Below are 17,700 nucleotides of genomic sequence, written 5' to 3'. Positions count from 1 at the left end.
ACTTTGTAGCACTTTATCGTAGAACTTTTTTTATAAAAGTGAAAAGTGGCAATTGAGTAGATTTTCAATGATCGCATTCACATAAATAATAATGGCGATAATTAATATATAGGCCAATGCATTTTCATGCTTGCCCCGACTGCGTAAAACCCTTGAATACTATCCATCATAATAGAGACAATAGTGGTTATTACTAACGTGATCCACAATTATGAAGAGCATGTTTAGTTGAGTAAATGAAAAATGAATTCTAAAACTAACTTTCGTCCAAAAGCATAAGTAAGGTAGATTTGAATCTTACGGGGGTGTATTGGATTAGGATTTTAAAGGACTTTTTTAGTTAAAAAAAATCCTGCGGATTTTAAAAGACTTTGCAGGATTTTCATGACTTTTAAGATTTTGCAAGATTCTACAAGACTTAAAATCAGGATTTTAATGGATTCTGCAAGACTTTTAAATTAGGATTTTAATGGATTCTGTGGGATTTTGTGGAGTTTTGACATTTGATAAGATTTAAAAAAAATTATACATTCAAATTTAAAAAGAGTCAAAGATAAAAATAATAAATAAAAAAAATAATGTCTAGATAAATAATAATAATAATTCTCTATAATATTCTATCCTCTTTTTATAGCATCCACTATCAATTGTAACAATTCATCGGAATCATCCTTAATCCAAGCTTCATAGTTTTCTTTCTCTTTTCATTTTTCTTTATTATTTCCTTGTGAATCTCCCATTTGAATTACTAAAAAAATATATGTTAAAAAATAGTTATATAAATAATTACGGATAATTACGGATAATAGACAAAATCAATAAAATTATATTATTATTTTTAGAAGCACACCATCATACAAGATCGAATATATTTTTGCTATCCAAATGGATCAAATACCTCAGTTATTATAAAAAAAATGTAAAAACGAAAATATAGAAACATAAGATAATTTTTTATATAAAAAAATTAGTATATTCGATACTGAAAAAATATTTAGATATATAATTTTTTTTATATAAACAGAAGTATTTAGATATAGAGAATATATATATATATATATATATATATATATGATAATTTTTAACGATATTTATAAATATAAATTATTCTAACAAATATTTTAACAATATTTTCTTTTTTAAAAAATAAGTTAATGAAGGCATAAATCTTAAACCCTAAAAAAGTTAGATATTGCAATGTCTTATGTTAATTTTCTTTTTTTAAAATATAAAAAATCTTAATTTCATAATATAAAAATAAAAAAGAAAAATTCATAGTAAAAAAAATAAAATAATTGTTGAGTCATAAAAGGAGGAGGGATAAGAGTAACAAATTCAAGGGAAAGAGAGAATTCGCAATTTTTATGCTAAGAGGATTCTTCCCCCTACTAAGATCCATTTTTATCTCATTCTACTCACAAAAACCCTAACAAATTCATCTTTTATATATATATATATATATATATATATATATATATATATATATATATATATTGTTGAGATTATGATATCAATTTCATCTTTCACCTTTTTCTTTTCTTAACGTGTGTCATAAAAAAAATTACCACTTAAAAGTTAAAATTTCAAGTATTTTTTTGTGTTATATAAAGGAACAAATTCAACTACATAGAATAAAATAAAGTAAGTCAATTAAAGAGAACGAACAGAAAAATAAAACAAGTCAATGACACTATCATTTACATATTAGAGTTTCACAAAATAGGAGAATGGTATGAGAATAGTATTATATATGAGCAATGAACAATAGTGTAGTATTATTAGTAGAGAAAAAATGGAGAAGACAGGAGCATAGAAAAAAAAGATGAAAAACTCACTTGAAAATTCTTAAAACACTTGAAAAATCATTTCAAACAATCCTTCAAAATCCGATGGGTTTGGATGGGATTGTTTTATGAATCTGGTATTTATAGATAACACTAGAAAGTCTTTCAAAATCCCTCTCACACAATAATCCTTTAAAATCCTTAAATTTTTGAATACCAATGGATTGTTTTTAAGTTGTAAAAAATCTCAAATGAATACCAGTGGATTTTAATGGACTCTTTAAAAAATCCTAAAAATCCAGATTGAATACCACTGGATTGTTTTTAAGTGACATAAAATCCTGATTGAATACCAATGGACTTTTTTACTCAAAAAAAGTCTTTTAAAATCCTACGAAATCCTAAACCAATACACCCCCCTTAATGTCAATTTCATGAAATGGCACCCCACCAATAATGCAGGATAGTTATGTTTTTTCATCAAAAATCAAAATTTACTAACCGGTTTTCTTGATTGTTAAATTTAACAACAGTTTTTTGTTTTTTTACTCAACATGCATGACACTTTTGGCAACAACTTATAAATAAAAAAGACTTACAAAAGAGATATTTTGACACCCTCTATTTCACATATTACAATACTTGAAATAAATAAAATTGAATCAAGAAGTTTATCATAATGAAAATCTATTATGTTTAACATAGAGAGTATCACATTTTAACAAAAACAAAATTAACTAGTATTCAAACAAAATCTAATAAATTAAAATAACTATTTTTCAAAACTTAACTAAAGAAACACTAATTTTAACTAAATCTCGATGTCACATCCTATCAAAACATAAACCCAATTCTAAGGAATAGGTCCTATTGACAACATTCTTAACCTCATGGTGTAAATCACATATAAGAACATACAATAGAGACAAGTACAAAATAAGGGGAGTGAGAAACATCTTATTCTATCTCATAACGTAGAATATAGTTGGATAGCCAAATGCAAGCAAAAAGGAAAAAATATGAATCATAACAAACTACTGGTACAAATATATTGATACAAAAAAATAAAATTCGACTGATAATAAATAAATCATACAACCAATAAAAGTTATCACATGAATTCAATTATATACATATACATATGATGTAATGGAATCAAACTTCAAAGTGCATGTGCATGTGATGCTAGTCAAATCAACTGTCAATTATTGCCCGAAAGCTCAACTATTGCTCGTAGGCCACCACTTGAAGACTTACAATTGTAAATTGTCACCTAAAGGCCACTGGCGGAAAGCTCACAACTATCAATTGTTGTCCAAAGGCCAACATCCGAAGGCTCACAAGTATCAACTATTGCCTAAAGGCCACCACCCGAAGGCCACCATTCAAAGGCTCAAAAGTATCAATTGTTGCCTGAAGGCCACTGCTTGGTGGTTCATAAGTATCAATTGTTGCGTGAAGGCTAAATCTTAGTTATGCATATGTTGCATGTCAAATAGGACTCAATGCATTATCATATTGCAACAATTCATATATACAATTATACGTCAATTCTCTTTTCAATACATAATCACATCATAATTAAGTTTTGTTTAGACTTCTCATCATATGACCTTCACAAGAGCCACACACATCAACTATATCAATATTGGAGCATATCCATCAATTCCTACATAGCTCAAAATCGTGTTAACATTATACTCACAAACCACAACTAGTTATCAACGTTAATTAGTACAATGACTACACACGTTTGTAGTTCAAACACAAAAATTACACAAACATCATTTGATACGCCTAAAGATATAATCAATACGAAATTGTCTAATCATTTGTTAAACATTAACCATAGTCATTAATAGAGCAACATCCCTAAGCATTTAAATTAATAACTTAACTAGTCTCGCAACCTCATCAATATCACACATTAAGTTTTTGGACGTCATTATTACCAAAACACCTCAAGTCATTAACAATTAACTCACATCATAACTTATTTAGATTTGTTTTCCCCCAGCATTTATATTTCCTAAACATTGATATTGGTACCTCAAACTATTTGGAAGATCAAACACTTAAAGGATAAAGTTATTCATCATTACCATTCACAAACTACATTTTCACAACTTAATTTTCTAAGAACTTGTGTAGTCCAAACTTCATATATATATATATATATATGTGTGTGTGTGTGTGTGTGTGTGTGTGTGTGTGTGTTATATCAAGTTGATATTAATTTTATTATAAATCTAAGGCAATTATCTACAACTTCTATATTGACCCCAATAGCTAATTATGTAATCTATTTTAAAAAATACAAAATTGTAATGTTTCAATCTAAATCTAACATTCTGATCTTCACTCACTAATTTTATCATAACTTGAGTTTTAGAGTTCCTTTTTAGGTGATTCTAACGATATTGGAAATCTAACATCCAGGCTACAACTTTTATGAAAATTACAAAACCTATTTCTAACATTTAAATCTACTCAAAAGGCTTACAATGTATGCATGCTACATTTTGCACACAAAACATGAAATTCATCTCTTAACTCACATAACTCGATCATTCCTTAACAATTTTAAGTGATTCTTGAGATTAAACTGTAGTCCCAAGTGTCTACTTTATAACCCAACAATCAAAACTCAATTTCATTAATCACACACAGAGAGAATTCACATAAATACTGAAATATATTCATATCGAAATTTCCAGAAGCAGGCACAACTCACATCCAAACTCTCTTCTCCCTATACAATTAATAAAACACTCTAATTTACTCATACAATACATCCATAAGGCAAGAATTTCATACAATTACATATTTTTATTAACTACTCACGCATTAACCATTCAACTCATACCCTTGGGGTTTGCATAAGAACCCACAGGTAACTCCAAACATACTAAGAGAGCTCATCACATGCAATTAACTATCAACAATTACAATTAATTAACTATCAACAATTACAAAACAAACAACAAATTAGCAACATAAAATAATAGGGTTTTTCCTTTCATATAATGCATACAACATAAAGAGGTTGGAGGTCAACCTCACTACCCAACAATTATCTTATGTCCTAAAGCAAAATTACTCACTCCTTCTTACCTCAATGAGTATTAGACGATAAATGTGGATCTCTGGGATATTATCTTACGAGCTTTGGTTCTCTCAATCCTTTAGAGCGCACAATAAGAAAGAATGAGAAGCGTAATACAATTATTTAGAAACCTATCTTTTTAAAATTCAACTTCCTCTTAACCTCACAGTTAAATATTTTAATCTCAGTTACAAAACTATTCCCTTACTTAATAAAATAAATAAATCAATTATAAAACCTTATAATATATTCATATACTTATAAAATAATTAAATAATTATTAAAATCAGTCAAATTAATTATACCAAAATACAATAATAATAATTAATAATATATATTAAAATATCATAAAACATATATTTTTTCAATAAATATTATATAAAATAATTTTCACAAATATTTATTATTTAATTAAAATATTCATAATTATTAAAAATATTTAAAATATTTTATAAAACTTATTTAATTAATTAAAAATATCATTTTAATAATTTTAGAAAATTTGAGATGTTATACACTAATATTTGAGTAAGAGGAAAGAAGATACATGCAAACTGCTGTAATATTAGATAGTTTCTTCGAAATTTGGATTTTCCTATTTATAAGAGACTCGTGAAGAAAAAGTAAAGTGTTGTCTAAATTAACAATTTTTAGTGAAAGATAATATCATGTTATAAAATTTGAGTTACGGTTGACACTCAATTTCAAGATTTGTATAAATTTCATATTTTTGGGATTTCAATTGTTTCCAATCTCTAAAAATGACAATTGACTTTGAGAATACCTTACAGTTGATTGGTCTGAGCTAGGATCTCTTTTCGTTGTTATATTTAATAACCTATTTTTTTTAGTTTCTATATTTACCAATTGAAATTTTAACTAATATATATAGTAACAAGCTTTTTAGTTGCTAAACTGAATTAGCTTTTGAAAATCAAATTTTCAATAACTATATATTAATTTTTTATTTTAATTAATTGTCTAATGACAGATTTTCTACTCAGTAGGTTGTTATAGATATGTTTTTAGGCACTGAAATTTGGGTTCCTATTTATTATTGTTTTTAATTAATAACTTACGATTTTGGTTGATAAACTTGAATTTAAAAACTGAAAAATCAATCACTAAAAAAAATAGTTTTATTTTAGTCATTAAAATATATTCTACATTTCAACACATATAAAAGATCTTTAAATTGGGTGTGTCGCAAAATAATTAAACCTTTTTTGAATTCTAAATTGTAAATTTGTAGTAGTATACAAGTGCTTTTTTTTTTTTTAATACAGTTTTTTTTTTTAATTTTTACTTGGGAGTATTTTTAGTTAAATATAGAGACAATCTTTTTTTAGAGTTTAACAAATATTCAATGGATAAACATCGCATTCAAACTTAAGTTTTATGTATATATAAAAATTAGAATTCGAAATTTGATCACAATTAATTTATAAGAATCTTCCATCACGTGCATCAATTCAAATTCTTAAGGTTTAAATAGATACCATGTTTAGAAATAATTTAATTTAAAAAAATCTTTTTTTTTCTAAATAAACTTTTAAAGGGTTTTTCAATTTTTAAATAATGCCTCCATATCTTCAAAGCAAACACCACAGCTGCTAACTCCAAGTCATGAGTGGGATAATTCCTCTCATGATTCTTCAGTTGCCTTGAAGCATATGCCACTACTTTCCTGTTTTGCATCAGCACGCACCCCAGACCCTAGTGAGAAGCATCACAGTACACATCAAAGGGCTCATCAGAATCTAGCAACACCAGCACAGGAGAAGTAGTCAACCTCCTCTTCAGCTCATCAAAACTCCGCTCACAGGCATCTGTCCAAATGAACGGCTGCTCCTTCCTCGTCAACTGGGTTAAAGGCGCCACTATCTTGGAGAATCTCTCAATGAACCTCCTATAGTAACCTTCCAAACCCACAAAACCCCGAATATCAGTGACAATTCTTGGACACTCCCACTGCAACACCGACTCCACCTTAGCCGGATCAACAACAATCCCCTCCGCTGAGATCACGTGGCCCAAGAACTTCACCTCATCCAACCAAAACTCACATTTTGAAAGCTTAGCATACAGCTGCTTCGCCTTCAAAATCTCCAACACTAACCTCAAGTGCTCACCATGCTCCTCCGGGGTTCTTGAATAAATTAGGATGTCATCAATAAATACCACCACAAATTTATCCAAGAACGGCCAGAAAATCCTGTTCATGTAATCTATGAACACAGTTGGGGCGTTAGTCACACCGAACGACATCACAACATATTCGTGGTAACCATACCTAGTCTTGAAAGCAATCTTTGGTATGTCACCCTCCTTCACCCTAATCTAGTGATAACCCGACCTCAAGTCAATCTTCGAGAAAACGGATGCTCCCCTCAGTTGATCCATTAAGTCATCTATCTGGGAAAGTGGATATTTGTTCTTAATGGTCAACTTTTTCAACTGCCGATAATCGACACACAGTCGACTACCTCCATCCTTCTTCTTTACCAACAACACAGGAGCACCCCACGACGATACACTCGGCCGCACCAACTACTTCTCCAGCAAGTCCTCCAATTGACCCTTCAGCTCAACTAGCTCAGCAGGAGCCATCCTATAGGGAGCCACCGACATTGGCCCCGCACCTGGAACCAAGTCAATGCTAAACTCCATCTCCCTAACAAGAGGCAATCCCAGCACCTCATCAGGGAACACCTCAGCAAAGTCCCTCACCACATCAATATCAGTTATAACTCTCTCCGTCTCCACACTCATAGCAGCAAGCAGAAGACAGCACTCTGCTCCATCTCTCAGCAATGATTCAGCTTGACCAGCTGAAATCAACAGCTCCTCTTCCTCCTGAGAAAAGATCAACCGTCTATTGGCACAATCTATAAGGATGCGATTGGGAGACAACCAATCCATCCCTAAGATTATGTCAATATCCACCAAAGGTAAACAAATCAAGTTCACCTTATACTTCTTCTCATTCACAACAATCGGACAGCCAGTACACAGCTCAGAAGCAACTACCGAAGCAGAAGCGGGCGTCGACACTAGTAGTCTCAACCCTAAATCACACACAGGCACACCCAGCATAGCAGCACAAGTATATGATATAAATGAATGAGAAGTACCAGAATCAAAAAGGATCATCACATCCTTACCAGCAGCTCTACCCTTTCCCTTCACAAGATCTGAGGAGGTAGAAGCTTCAGCCCCCGTCAAAGCGAATACTCTGCCAGCAGTAGTGGGTCTGTCACCCCTCTGAGCATCGTCTCTCTGAGCACCACTCCTCTGAGCATCACCCTTCTCCGTTACATTTCTAGTGGGACAGTGGGTCGACTCATGACCCATCTGATGGCATCTGAAACAACGGCTTTCCGTGTGTGGACAATCCCTGACAAAATAGAGCCCAACACACCTGTAACATCTCAGAGTGGCACCTTCATCCTGTCTCCCTCCACCAACAGCACCAGAAGGTTGCCTAATGACAGGACCCCCTTGTTGTGGTTGGGGCCTATCATATGGCTTCCTCTGATTTCCACCTCTCTTGGACCCAGCTGGTCCCTCAGCAGTCTTCACCACACGGTTACCACCTTCCAACTGCTCAACAACCTTCGCCTTCTCCAATAAGGTCGGAAACTCAGTGATGGCCATAGGCACCACCACCCTCTTCAGTTCATATTTCAGACTTTCCGCAAACTTCCTGCATTTCCAGGCCTCAGCTATACCTTGCGAATAGAAACGAGTTAGGTGCTCGAATCTCATCGCGTACTCGAAAACTGTCATCCCTCATTGGTGTAACCGCATAAACTCAGTCTCCTTGGAGTGCTTCACACTCTCAGGGAAGTACTTCTCCAAGAACATCCTCCTGAAGCACTCCTAGTCAACAACCACTCCTCTAGCGGTCAGCATATGGTGAGTACCCCTCCACCAATGCTCAGCCTCTCCAACCAGCATGTACACAGCATATGCCAGCCTCCTCTCCTGAGAACATCCAGCACTGTAAAGATTTTCTCCAGCTCACAAATCCAGTGGTCAGCTACCTATGGATCTGCATCTCCCTTGAATTGTGGAGGATGGCATTTCCGGAACTCAGCTAGATCCTGGCTCTCCTGTGACCCCGTGGGCCTTGCTGCACTAGCTACAGCTCTATCAGCCTCTGCCCTAGCAAAATAAGCATTTTGCTGCTGCATAGCCATAGCCATCATCTCCATGGCACGGGTTATCTGCTCATTGGTTCTAGTCATTGTCTACAAAAGTAACAGCATCTTTAGTATACAATAACTAAACCAAACAACAATCAACAGCACAACAAACATCACAACAATCATCACAACAAACAACACAACAAGACAGCACAACACAGAGCTCAGCACAACAAAAGCCTAAAGGAACCACCCCCAAAAAGAGTCCACTAGACTCGAACTGCTCTGATACCACTAAAGTGTAACGACCCAGCTGGTCACTATACACCGCACAGCACACTAGAAACACCACACAGAAAGGAATAAGTGTATACATATAGGGTCTAGAATATATACATATACAAGGTCCAAGTCTGGATAGAGTTAAAGTGTATGAAATACATCAAATGCTACTACACCGAGCAGCTAAAATAACAAAACATCCTAATATATCAGCTCCGTCTACCAGCTGCAGACTCACCACCAGCCACCAACCTATCCATGCTCTGCTCCCATACATAGCATGATCATCGCAGTCCAAACACCATGGAAACAACAAAGGGTAAGCTAGTGAAAACAAATCAACATACATATATAACAATATGAATGGTAAACAGCTACAGCTATCAGCGCAACAACCAGCTTATACTACACCACAACATTCAACAATATCAACACCGCAAAGCGGCAATATCAGCACTGCATAGCAACAATAAAAGCACCACTCTAGTGGCTATAAAAGTACCGCATAGTGGCAATAACAGCACCGACTTAGCGGCTATAACAACACCACAATAATGGCTATAACAGCACCACAATAGTGGCTATAACAGCACCGCATAACGGCAATAACAGCACCGACTTAGCGGTTATAACAAACATACAGCTCAGCAATATACAGCACAACCAATCAGCATAGCACAACTAAGTAGTATTCAACACAGCTTACTACTCACAACTCAGCTCAACATTCTATATTACAGCAATATTATAATTCAGCATTTAAAATCATTAATCACAGCCCAGCTCAGCACGACAATATACATCTATTATTCAGCATTATCATCTAGTCAGCACAGCATATTCATCAATTTCAGCTTAGTTCAACATAAAACAACATCTATCAACAATTTCAGCAAAAATTCAACAACTATCAGCATATAAGTTATCATCAACATATGCGCCCGGCGCACTCATGGTCGCGCCCAACGTGGCTCAACCAGAGAGCACCAGGGGCCAGCGCGCCCGGCGCAGGAGTGCTCGCGCCTGGCGTGACCCAGCCAGAGAGCCCAAGGCTCACCCGCGCCTGGCGCAATACAAAATTGCGCCCAGCGCATGCCCAGGCAGTGACTCTAAGGAGTCTCGCGCGCCCGGCGTGCCCTAACCCGCGCCTAGCGCGGGGAAGGCAGAGACCTCCCAAGGTCTCGCGCTTAGCGCAATTCAAATTGCGCCCACCGCCCCCATGGCAGAGACTCCCACGGAGTCCCCACGCCCAACGCGAAGAGGGTCGCACTCAGCGTGGAGCTAGAACCCCAAAACATGCCACATACTGCCAACGCACTCGGCGCGATCCATATCACGCCCGGCGTGGGCCATCTAGCGGCTCACCTTAGCAAACTCGCCCAGCGCACACATCTTTGCGCTCGGCGGGCTTGCCTAAAAGGAGCCCCTAGGTGGTCTCGCGCTCGGCGCGAAGAACGGCGCTCATTGCGAAGCTCAGTAGCAGCCCACCAAGTTCGAAAGTCTACCCATAACCTGCAAAAATCCACTCATCCAACACATGCAAACCAGCCAAAAGTTCACATTTTCATCCAAGAGTTCAAAAATAACATCTTTTTACACATGTAACCACAAATCAATGAAAACCCAAAAATTTTACCCGAAACCCCGAAAACCCGAAAACAAATTTTTTTTTCAATCACAACCAAGAATCAACCATCAACAAGCATCTAATGAGCTTCTAGGACTCATCCGCAACCAAAAACAGCAAAAACCTAGCTTCCCTTACCTCGGTGAAGAAATCCAAGCTTCCGGGGAAAGAGACGAGCTAGAATGAGGAAGAGAAGAGGAGAAAAGAGTATCCGCACCACAGCAAATCCAAACCCTCAAGGACCAGCACCTTGAATCCAAAGAAACACAAGGTTGAAGGAGAGAAAATCAGTAAAGTGAGAGTAGAGAGTGTTGTGAGTGAGAGCAAAAGAAGGAAAAAGGAAAAAAGGAGGGTCTCACATATTATTTTGATTTATTTTCAAAATTAAATATATTAAAAATTAAAATTTAACATTTCATTGGAAGAAATTATAATTCTTTTCTAAACACTATGTTACTTATAAAATATAATTCAAAATATTTTAATCGTTGTTATTGTTAAAATAATTTTTAAAATTAAAATTACTTAAATCAAATAAATCAGTTTATTAAAATTATTAAGAGTATAATGATCCTCCACTAATTGTGTATACTGTCAACCAAATAAAAATTCACCTTGGTATGGACTTTTAATTATTTATATAGTGCTTTAAAGTCGAATGTTTTAATTATTTATATGGTAGTTTAATTGTATAAAATTATTTTATATTCATAATCCATTTTCTCATATATTAAACTATGTTAAATATAAAATTTTGGCTAAATTATATTTTTAGATTCTCTATTTTTTATCAATTTATAATTTTAATTCATTTATTTTAAAATAAGATATTTAATCCCTCTAATTTTAAAAATATAAAATATTTTGATCCTCATATCAAATTGTCATCTATTAATTATTATATTTTAACATTTGTTCATGCTTTAGTGATATAACGTTTGATAATATGATATTTAAAAATTAAAAATTAAAAAAATCTTACAAATAAATAATTACTAATTACTTATAAAAATATGACTAAATTGTATTTTAGTTTCTCTATTTTTATCAATCAAATTGATGATAGAATTAAATTTTATGTTATTAAAAATAGAGAGATCAAATGTCTCTATTTTAAAATAGAGGAAGTAAAATTACAAATTGAAAAAAATAAAAGGACAAAAATATAGTTTAATCTAAACTTTTGATAAATATTTTATAATTTAAAATAAAATAAAAAATTAATAAACTATAGAATAAATTACATAGACACCCGATTAGATTTTGTGAAATTGTACTCGCACACACTTCAACTGTTATCTCTTCTTTTTCTTAATTGTTTGAAAATTATCACTATTATATTGATGCTTTTTTATACATTTCAATAATCCCTTTTAATTATTTAAAAAATATTTCATTATACCTGTATCTTAATTGTTGTAATTGTACGTACAATCTTGTGAAATTTCAAGAAGCATTAATGCAATTTATTCTGACTTCATTTCTTCTATTTTTTTTTAAAAGAAACAAATAATATTATTTTTTAATCCATAAAAATTATAATGATAATAATAATATTCAAATTTAATATATATATATATATATATATATATATATATATATTATTTTAACTTTTTTTACCACGACTCTAATAATTTAAATATAGTGTGATACAGTATTACTTTATATAAAATTCTTGTTTAAGAGATAATTTAATACCGACATATCTTAAAGATAACAATGAAACATGTCTTGATAAAAGTTTCCGTCCTTTTTATTAGGTGTTAACAACCACGATTGTGAAGTGGGCCAAAAAGCACCATATTTCAATGTATATCTAAGACTTGAAACCAGATCATTCTACTTCCAAAGTCTCCAAACCAATGCTTCACCATACAAAACCACTTTTTCAAGCTTATTGTGAGAACATTTCTTAAATAAGATTATGTCTGTCGTGTTCTGCGATCAGTTTAAATAATGCATCTCTAGTACAAAAATTATGCACGTGCTTCATTTGCATTTTAAATTAGAAATGAAAATGTGGATTGAATCCAGTTGTATATTTTTGGTGGATTGAATTGAATAAATAAATTCGTCGATCTATTTTATTTATCCTGTTAAATATGTTAATTCAATTTTTTTAATATTTTTAAAAAATAAATTTGTAATAAATTTATGTTAAATTAATATTTTTATTTTATAGTTTAATTTTTTTAGATAATTATTCTTATTTTATAAAATAGAAATATATTGTTTTAACCAAATGTTTTTCTAATAATACATTTTTATGTATAATATTTTTTTTAATAAAAATATATATATTACTTTGTCTCTTTTTATGAAAAATATAATACCTCTAATAAATTTTATAAATAATATAAAATATAGATTGAAGTGATAATGCATATGAAAATATTTCAATTGAGATTTTTTTTAAAAAAATTGGATGGATTAAAGGTGGTCAACTCACCATTTTTATCTCATCAACTCACTCAAATGAACTAACCTGTCAACTCACCACTAAGCTTTTGTTTGGTAGAGAGGAAAAAAAAAATGAGAAATAAAGTGAAAGTGAAAAGAATTAAGTAAGAAATAAAGTACAAATTTAGTTGTTTGGTTCAAGAGAAATTTATGAGAAATAAAGTATACATAAAAGACTCGAGAGAGAAATAAATAAAAAATAAATAAATAAGAAGGCGAGACCTACTACAGTACTACCTTTTAATTTCTCTTTACTTTATTTCTCTTCAACCAAACAATTTCTCTTATTTTCACTCTCTTCATCTTATTTCTCACTCATTTCTTCCATACCAAACAAGATATAAATGTGGTGGGTTACATTTAAGGATGGGAATATGTTTAATAAAAAGGCCAGATTTAAGTTTTTAAAAAATATATTTATATAAAAAGGTCAAGCTTAAGCTTATAGAAAAGTTTGTTATATCTGATAGGTTAGCCTATTTATTTATATAATATAATAAAAATTAATATATATATACATATTATTAAAAATATAAAAAAATTTATAAAAAAATAAATAATTAAAATTAAAAAAAATATATATACAATTTTTTTAATTCTAGATTTATAAACTTATGACTTGTAAATGAGTGTATATCAACATATATGACTACGTATGAATTGTCCCTTCAACAAAAAAAATAATTCAATTTTTCTCCTATATTTCATTTAAATTTTAAATTTTAATAATATATTTTTTTAGGCAAAGAAAAAATATATTAAAAAAGAGTACAAAGGGGTACTCTAACCCATAATATAAAAAGTTAACTTAAAAAATCTTAGACATAGATATATGAAACTAACAAAAATACCAACTACCCAGTGAGTACAATCAAGTGCCTGGACAACTGTTGCTAGACATTAGTAACTCTCGAAACCAAGTAGTGAGCTCAATGACAGTAGCATCTCAAACGATAGATTATGACAGCATCGACAAGAAATAAAATACCATCAACAGATTGATCTTCAAACGACAATTATAAGACAACAGCAGTCAACACTTAGAAATTAAGACAGGAAGAACCATATCAGGAGAAATTTAAGCAAGAAAATGGGTTATTAGACCAAAGAGCAAAAGGGTATTGAAAAGCTAAATCTTTAGCCTTTAACCAATTCCAAGATCTCAACTTAATTAAATCTACCACATCCTCAGGATCCATAATTTTTTAAGAGAAAACTGCCTCATTCCTTGCAAGCCAAATTGACCATAATGTTACCAACCAAATAGAAGACCATCGAACCCGGTTAACAACATTACAATTTGGGACTCCCACAAATTGCTCGAAATTAGCCAAACCAGTATTATTCTGAACAAAGGAGAATCCAAACCATTGAAGACATGACATCCATATTTTAAAAGCATATAAACATTCAAAAAAAAGATGGGATGAGGTTTCCTCACATAGACCACACCAAACACAAGATGCTACATTAGAATGTAGAACCTTTCGTTTAATTAGGTTCTGTTTTGTTGGAATTCTGTCTAGAATAACCCTCCAACCAAAACTAGAGACCTTGGAGGGTATCAACTTGGACCACAAATATCTATACATAGGAAAATCAACATATATAGATTGGTTTATTATAACTTGATAGGCAGATTTGACAGAATAAGATCCTCCCGAATCATGCTTCCACCTCCAGCCATCAAATTTTTCTTCAGATAACTTTACGCTTTGTAATTCCAAATACAAGAGTTGCAATTGATCTTCCTCCCACTGAAAGAGATCCCTTCTCCAACACCAATTCCAGACCACACTCCCTTCACGCCTTAAACACAAGTCTGCTAAAGTTGTCGACTTATTAATGGATATTGAATAGAGTCGCGCATACCGAGTGCTCAAAGCACCACTACCATTCCAAACATCATCCCAGAACATAGTGTTTTCCCCATTACCCACCTCTTTAACGCAACCCTTAGAAAACCAATCAGACATAACATGTATGCCACTCTCAATACCCTAAATATCAAACCACCACCTAGATCCCCTGACTTTCTCACCACCCAACCCAGTAACAGTCCTCTCTTCATAAATGGAAGTTAACACCGTATGCCACAATCCTTCCTTTTTCAACCTAGACCTATAACATTGAGTAAACTATATTTTAAAAATAATTTTGTTAATTTTTAAAAATTAATTTTATTGACTTAATTAACATTAATAATTTAAATAGATATTTAAATAAGCTAATAAGTCATATCAGACTTTAAAAAAGTTAGGCTAGACCTATAAAAATGTCCATGATAGATAATAGGTTAGGCTTAGACTTTAATTTTGTAGAACAAGCCTAATCTATATATTCAAAACCTGACTTAGCCTAATTTATTATCATCCCTAACTGAATTTTTCAACCCATTTCCTTTTATCAGTTAGTCAGTCTTGCCCCATTTTTTTGGTAGGTCAACTCCTAACTTTAGATAAATTGACTCATTTTGCCACTCCTATTTTAAATCATGAAATTTCATTATATCAAACAAAATCACTTTAAAAAATAATAATTATCATATATTTTTCAAAAAAAATAATAATTAAGACCTTAATAATGATTATTATTTTAATCGGTATTTATAATTTTTTTTTCTTTCCTTAAGTATCATGCTTCACTTTATAACACCCAAAAGGCCAAAACCAAGTTGTAAAATTACTTTGAAAAATCTGATCACCAGATTCTAAGATTGAGAATTCCATATTAATATTTTGAGATAACTATGAATATATGATAATCCATTTACATACATTTTTACACTTATATGATATTATTTATTTTAAGTTTAAATTTTAGTAGATTATACGATTCAAAATATTTTAGAGGTGTATTGAATTAAAATTTTGAAAGGCAATTTTAACTTCTTTTTTTTATTTATTTATAGATTTTAATAGATTTTAAAAGAATTTGTAAGAATGTCATGACATTTAGGATTTTTTTTGTAAAAGACTTTCGAAACTCATATTTTAATTAAGAGTTTATAATTTAGATTTTAATGAATTTTGATTGATTTATGTTATAAGATTTTAATTTTTTTTATAAATTTTACAGGAAAGCATGAATTTGTAATACAATAAGATTTAATAAAATAATAACATAAATAATAAAGAAAAGTAAAATAACATAATTTTTTTTACAAATAATTGTCTTTATTTTTTTTTTGACAAATAATTGACTTTAATATCCTCCTAACTAACATTTTTTCACATATATAAAATTATACTAGCCCTCCATGCATTGACATATTCTTTTTCATGCACTTGAGTCTAAATAATATTTTTAAAATTATGATATTCATTAACTAGTAGTATTGAAGATGAAAATTAATCCATTAATTCAATTGAAAATTCATCAAAACGACATTCTTTGCAAAAAAAAATGTAATGTTATATGTTAATACAAGTCTAGTTTGTATCTTAAATATAAATAGTGACTTTGACTTAAAAATTGGGAGATATAATTTAAAAATAGTAAATATTCTCTCAATCACATTTTTTTAAGAATACACCACGTAAATTGAAAACTTCATTTTTTAATTTTATATTCCATGACTTGCAAAGTCATTATCATGACCTGCAAATTATTTTTAATATATGTTTTAAAATTTTATATTTTAATATTAAATTTTATTAAAAAAATAGTTAAATTTTAATAATTTAAAAAATTTAACAACAAATCATATTTAATAATATAAAAATATATTATTTAATAATTAAAAATTAAATATTGATAAATTATACATCAATTGATAGATAAAAAACAGTCAAGAGGAGAAGAAGAGTAGGAGATAAATGAGAGAAATGAATAAAAAAAGAAAGAAAAAAGAGATAAATAAGAGAGAAAGGAAAAGAGAAAGAGAAACAATAAGACGAGAGAAAATGAAATATAAAAAAAATGAGATGAAAAAGAAAAAAAGATAAATGAGAGAGATGAATAAAAAGAAAAGGAGAATGAGATAGGGAAGAAGAGAAAAGAGAGAAGAAAGAATGACAAGAGAATGAGAGAAAAAATGAGAGAAACAAGAAAGGCAAGATAAAATATTTAAGAGAGAAAAAAAAAGAAAGAAAGAAAGAATAAAATAAAAGTCATGCAAAATCTCAAAGATTTTTATGAGTTTTGTTTAATGAGTGAATTATATATAACTTATACTAAAAAGTCTCAAAAAATTTGGTATTCAAAATAATTTATTAAAATCTCTATATTTTTAAATAACAACAATTTTTTTTAAATAAAAAAATCTCAATTGAATACTACCAGATTTTGACG

At 31.0% G+C, this 17,700-nt stretch overlaps 1 protein-coding gene across 1 annotated transcript; it reads right to left on the bottom strand.

Moving 5' to 3' along the window:
* Positions 1–6,606: 6,606 nt before the first annotated feature.
* LOC145951989 (uncharacterized) lies at positions 6,607–8,658 on the bottom strand. The gene is made up of 4 exons (XM_083064202.1): positions 7,861–8,658; positions 7,588–7,746; positions 6,810–6,930; positions 6,607–6,650 (listed from the first exon to the last, which is right to left on the bottom strand). Exons 1-4 carry the CDS (start codon positions 8,656–8,658, stop codon positions 6,607–6,609), a joined length of 1,122 nt encoding a protein of 373 aa, XP_082920328.1.
* Positions 8,659–17,700: the final 9,042 nt, after the last annotated feature.

This window comes from Cajanus cajan, chromosome 9 (genome assembly GCF_000230855.2).
Source record: "Cajanus cajan strain Asha chromosome 9, NIPB_CcT2T_4, whole genome shotgun sequence".
NCBI classification, from domain to species: Eukaryota; Viridiplantae; Streptophyta; class Magnoliopsida; order Fabales; family Fabaceae; genus Cajanus; species Cajanus cajan.
This window is presented reverse-complemented; position numbering and strand designations above follow the sequence as displayed.

What these genes read in the sequence shown, in the direction of transcription:
- LOC145951989 (XM_083064202.1), bottom strand. Translation starts at nt 8,658, where the DNA reads ATGAGATTCGAGCACCTAACTCGTTTCTATTCGCAAGGTATAGCTGAG. An exon ending in TGAATGAGAAGAAGTATAAG is followed by an intron (nt 7,747 to 7,860) that starts GTGAACTTGATT and finishes ATCTTTTCTCAG; the next exon opens with GAGGAAGAGGAGCTGTTGAT. An exon ending in CTGAGGTGTTCCCTGATGAG is followed by an intron (nt 6,931 to 7,587) that starts GTGCTGGGATTG and finishes GATGAGGTGAAG; the next exon opens with TTCTTGGGCCACGTGATCTC.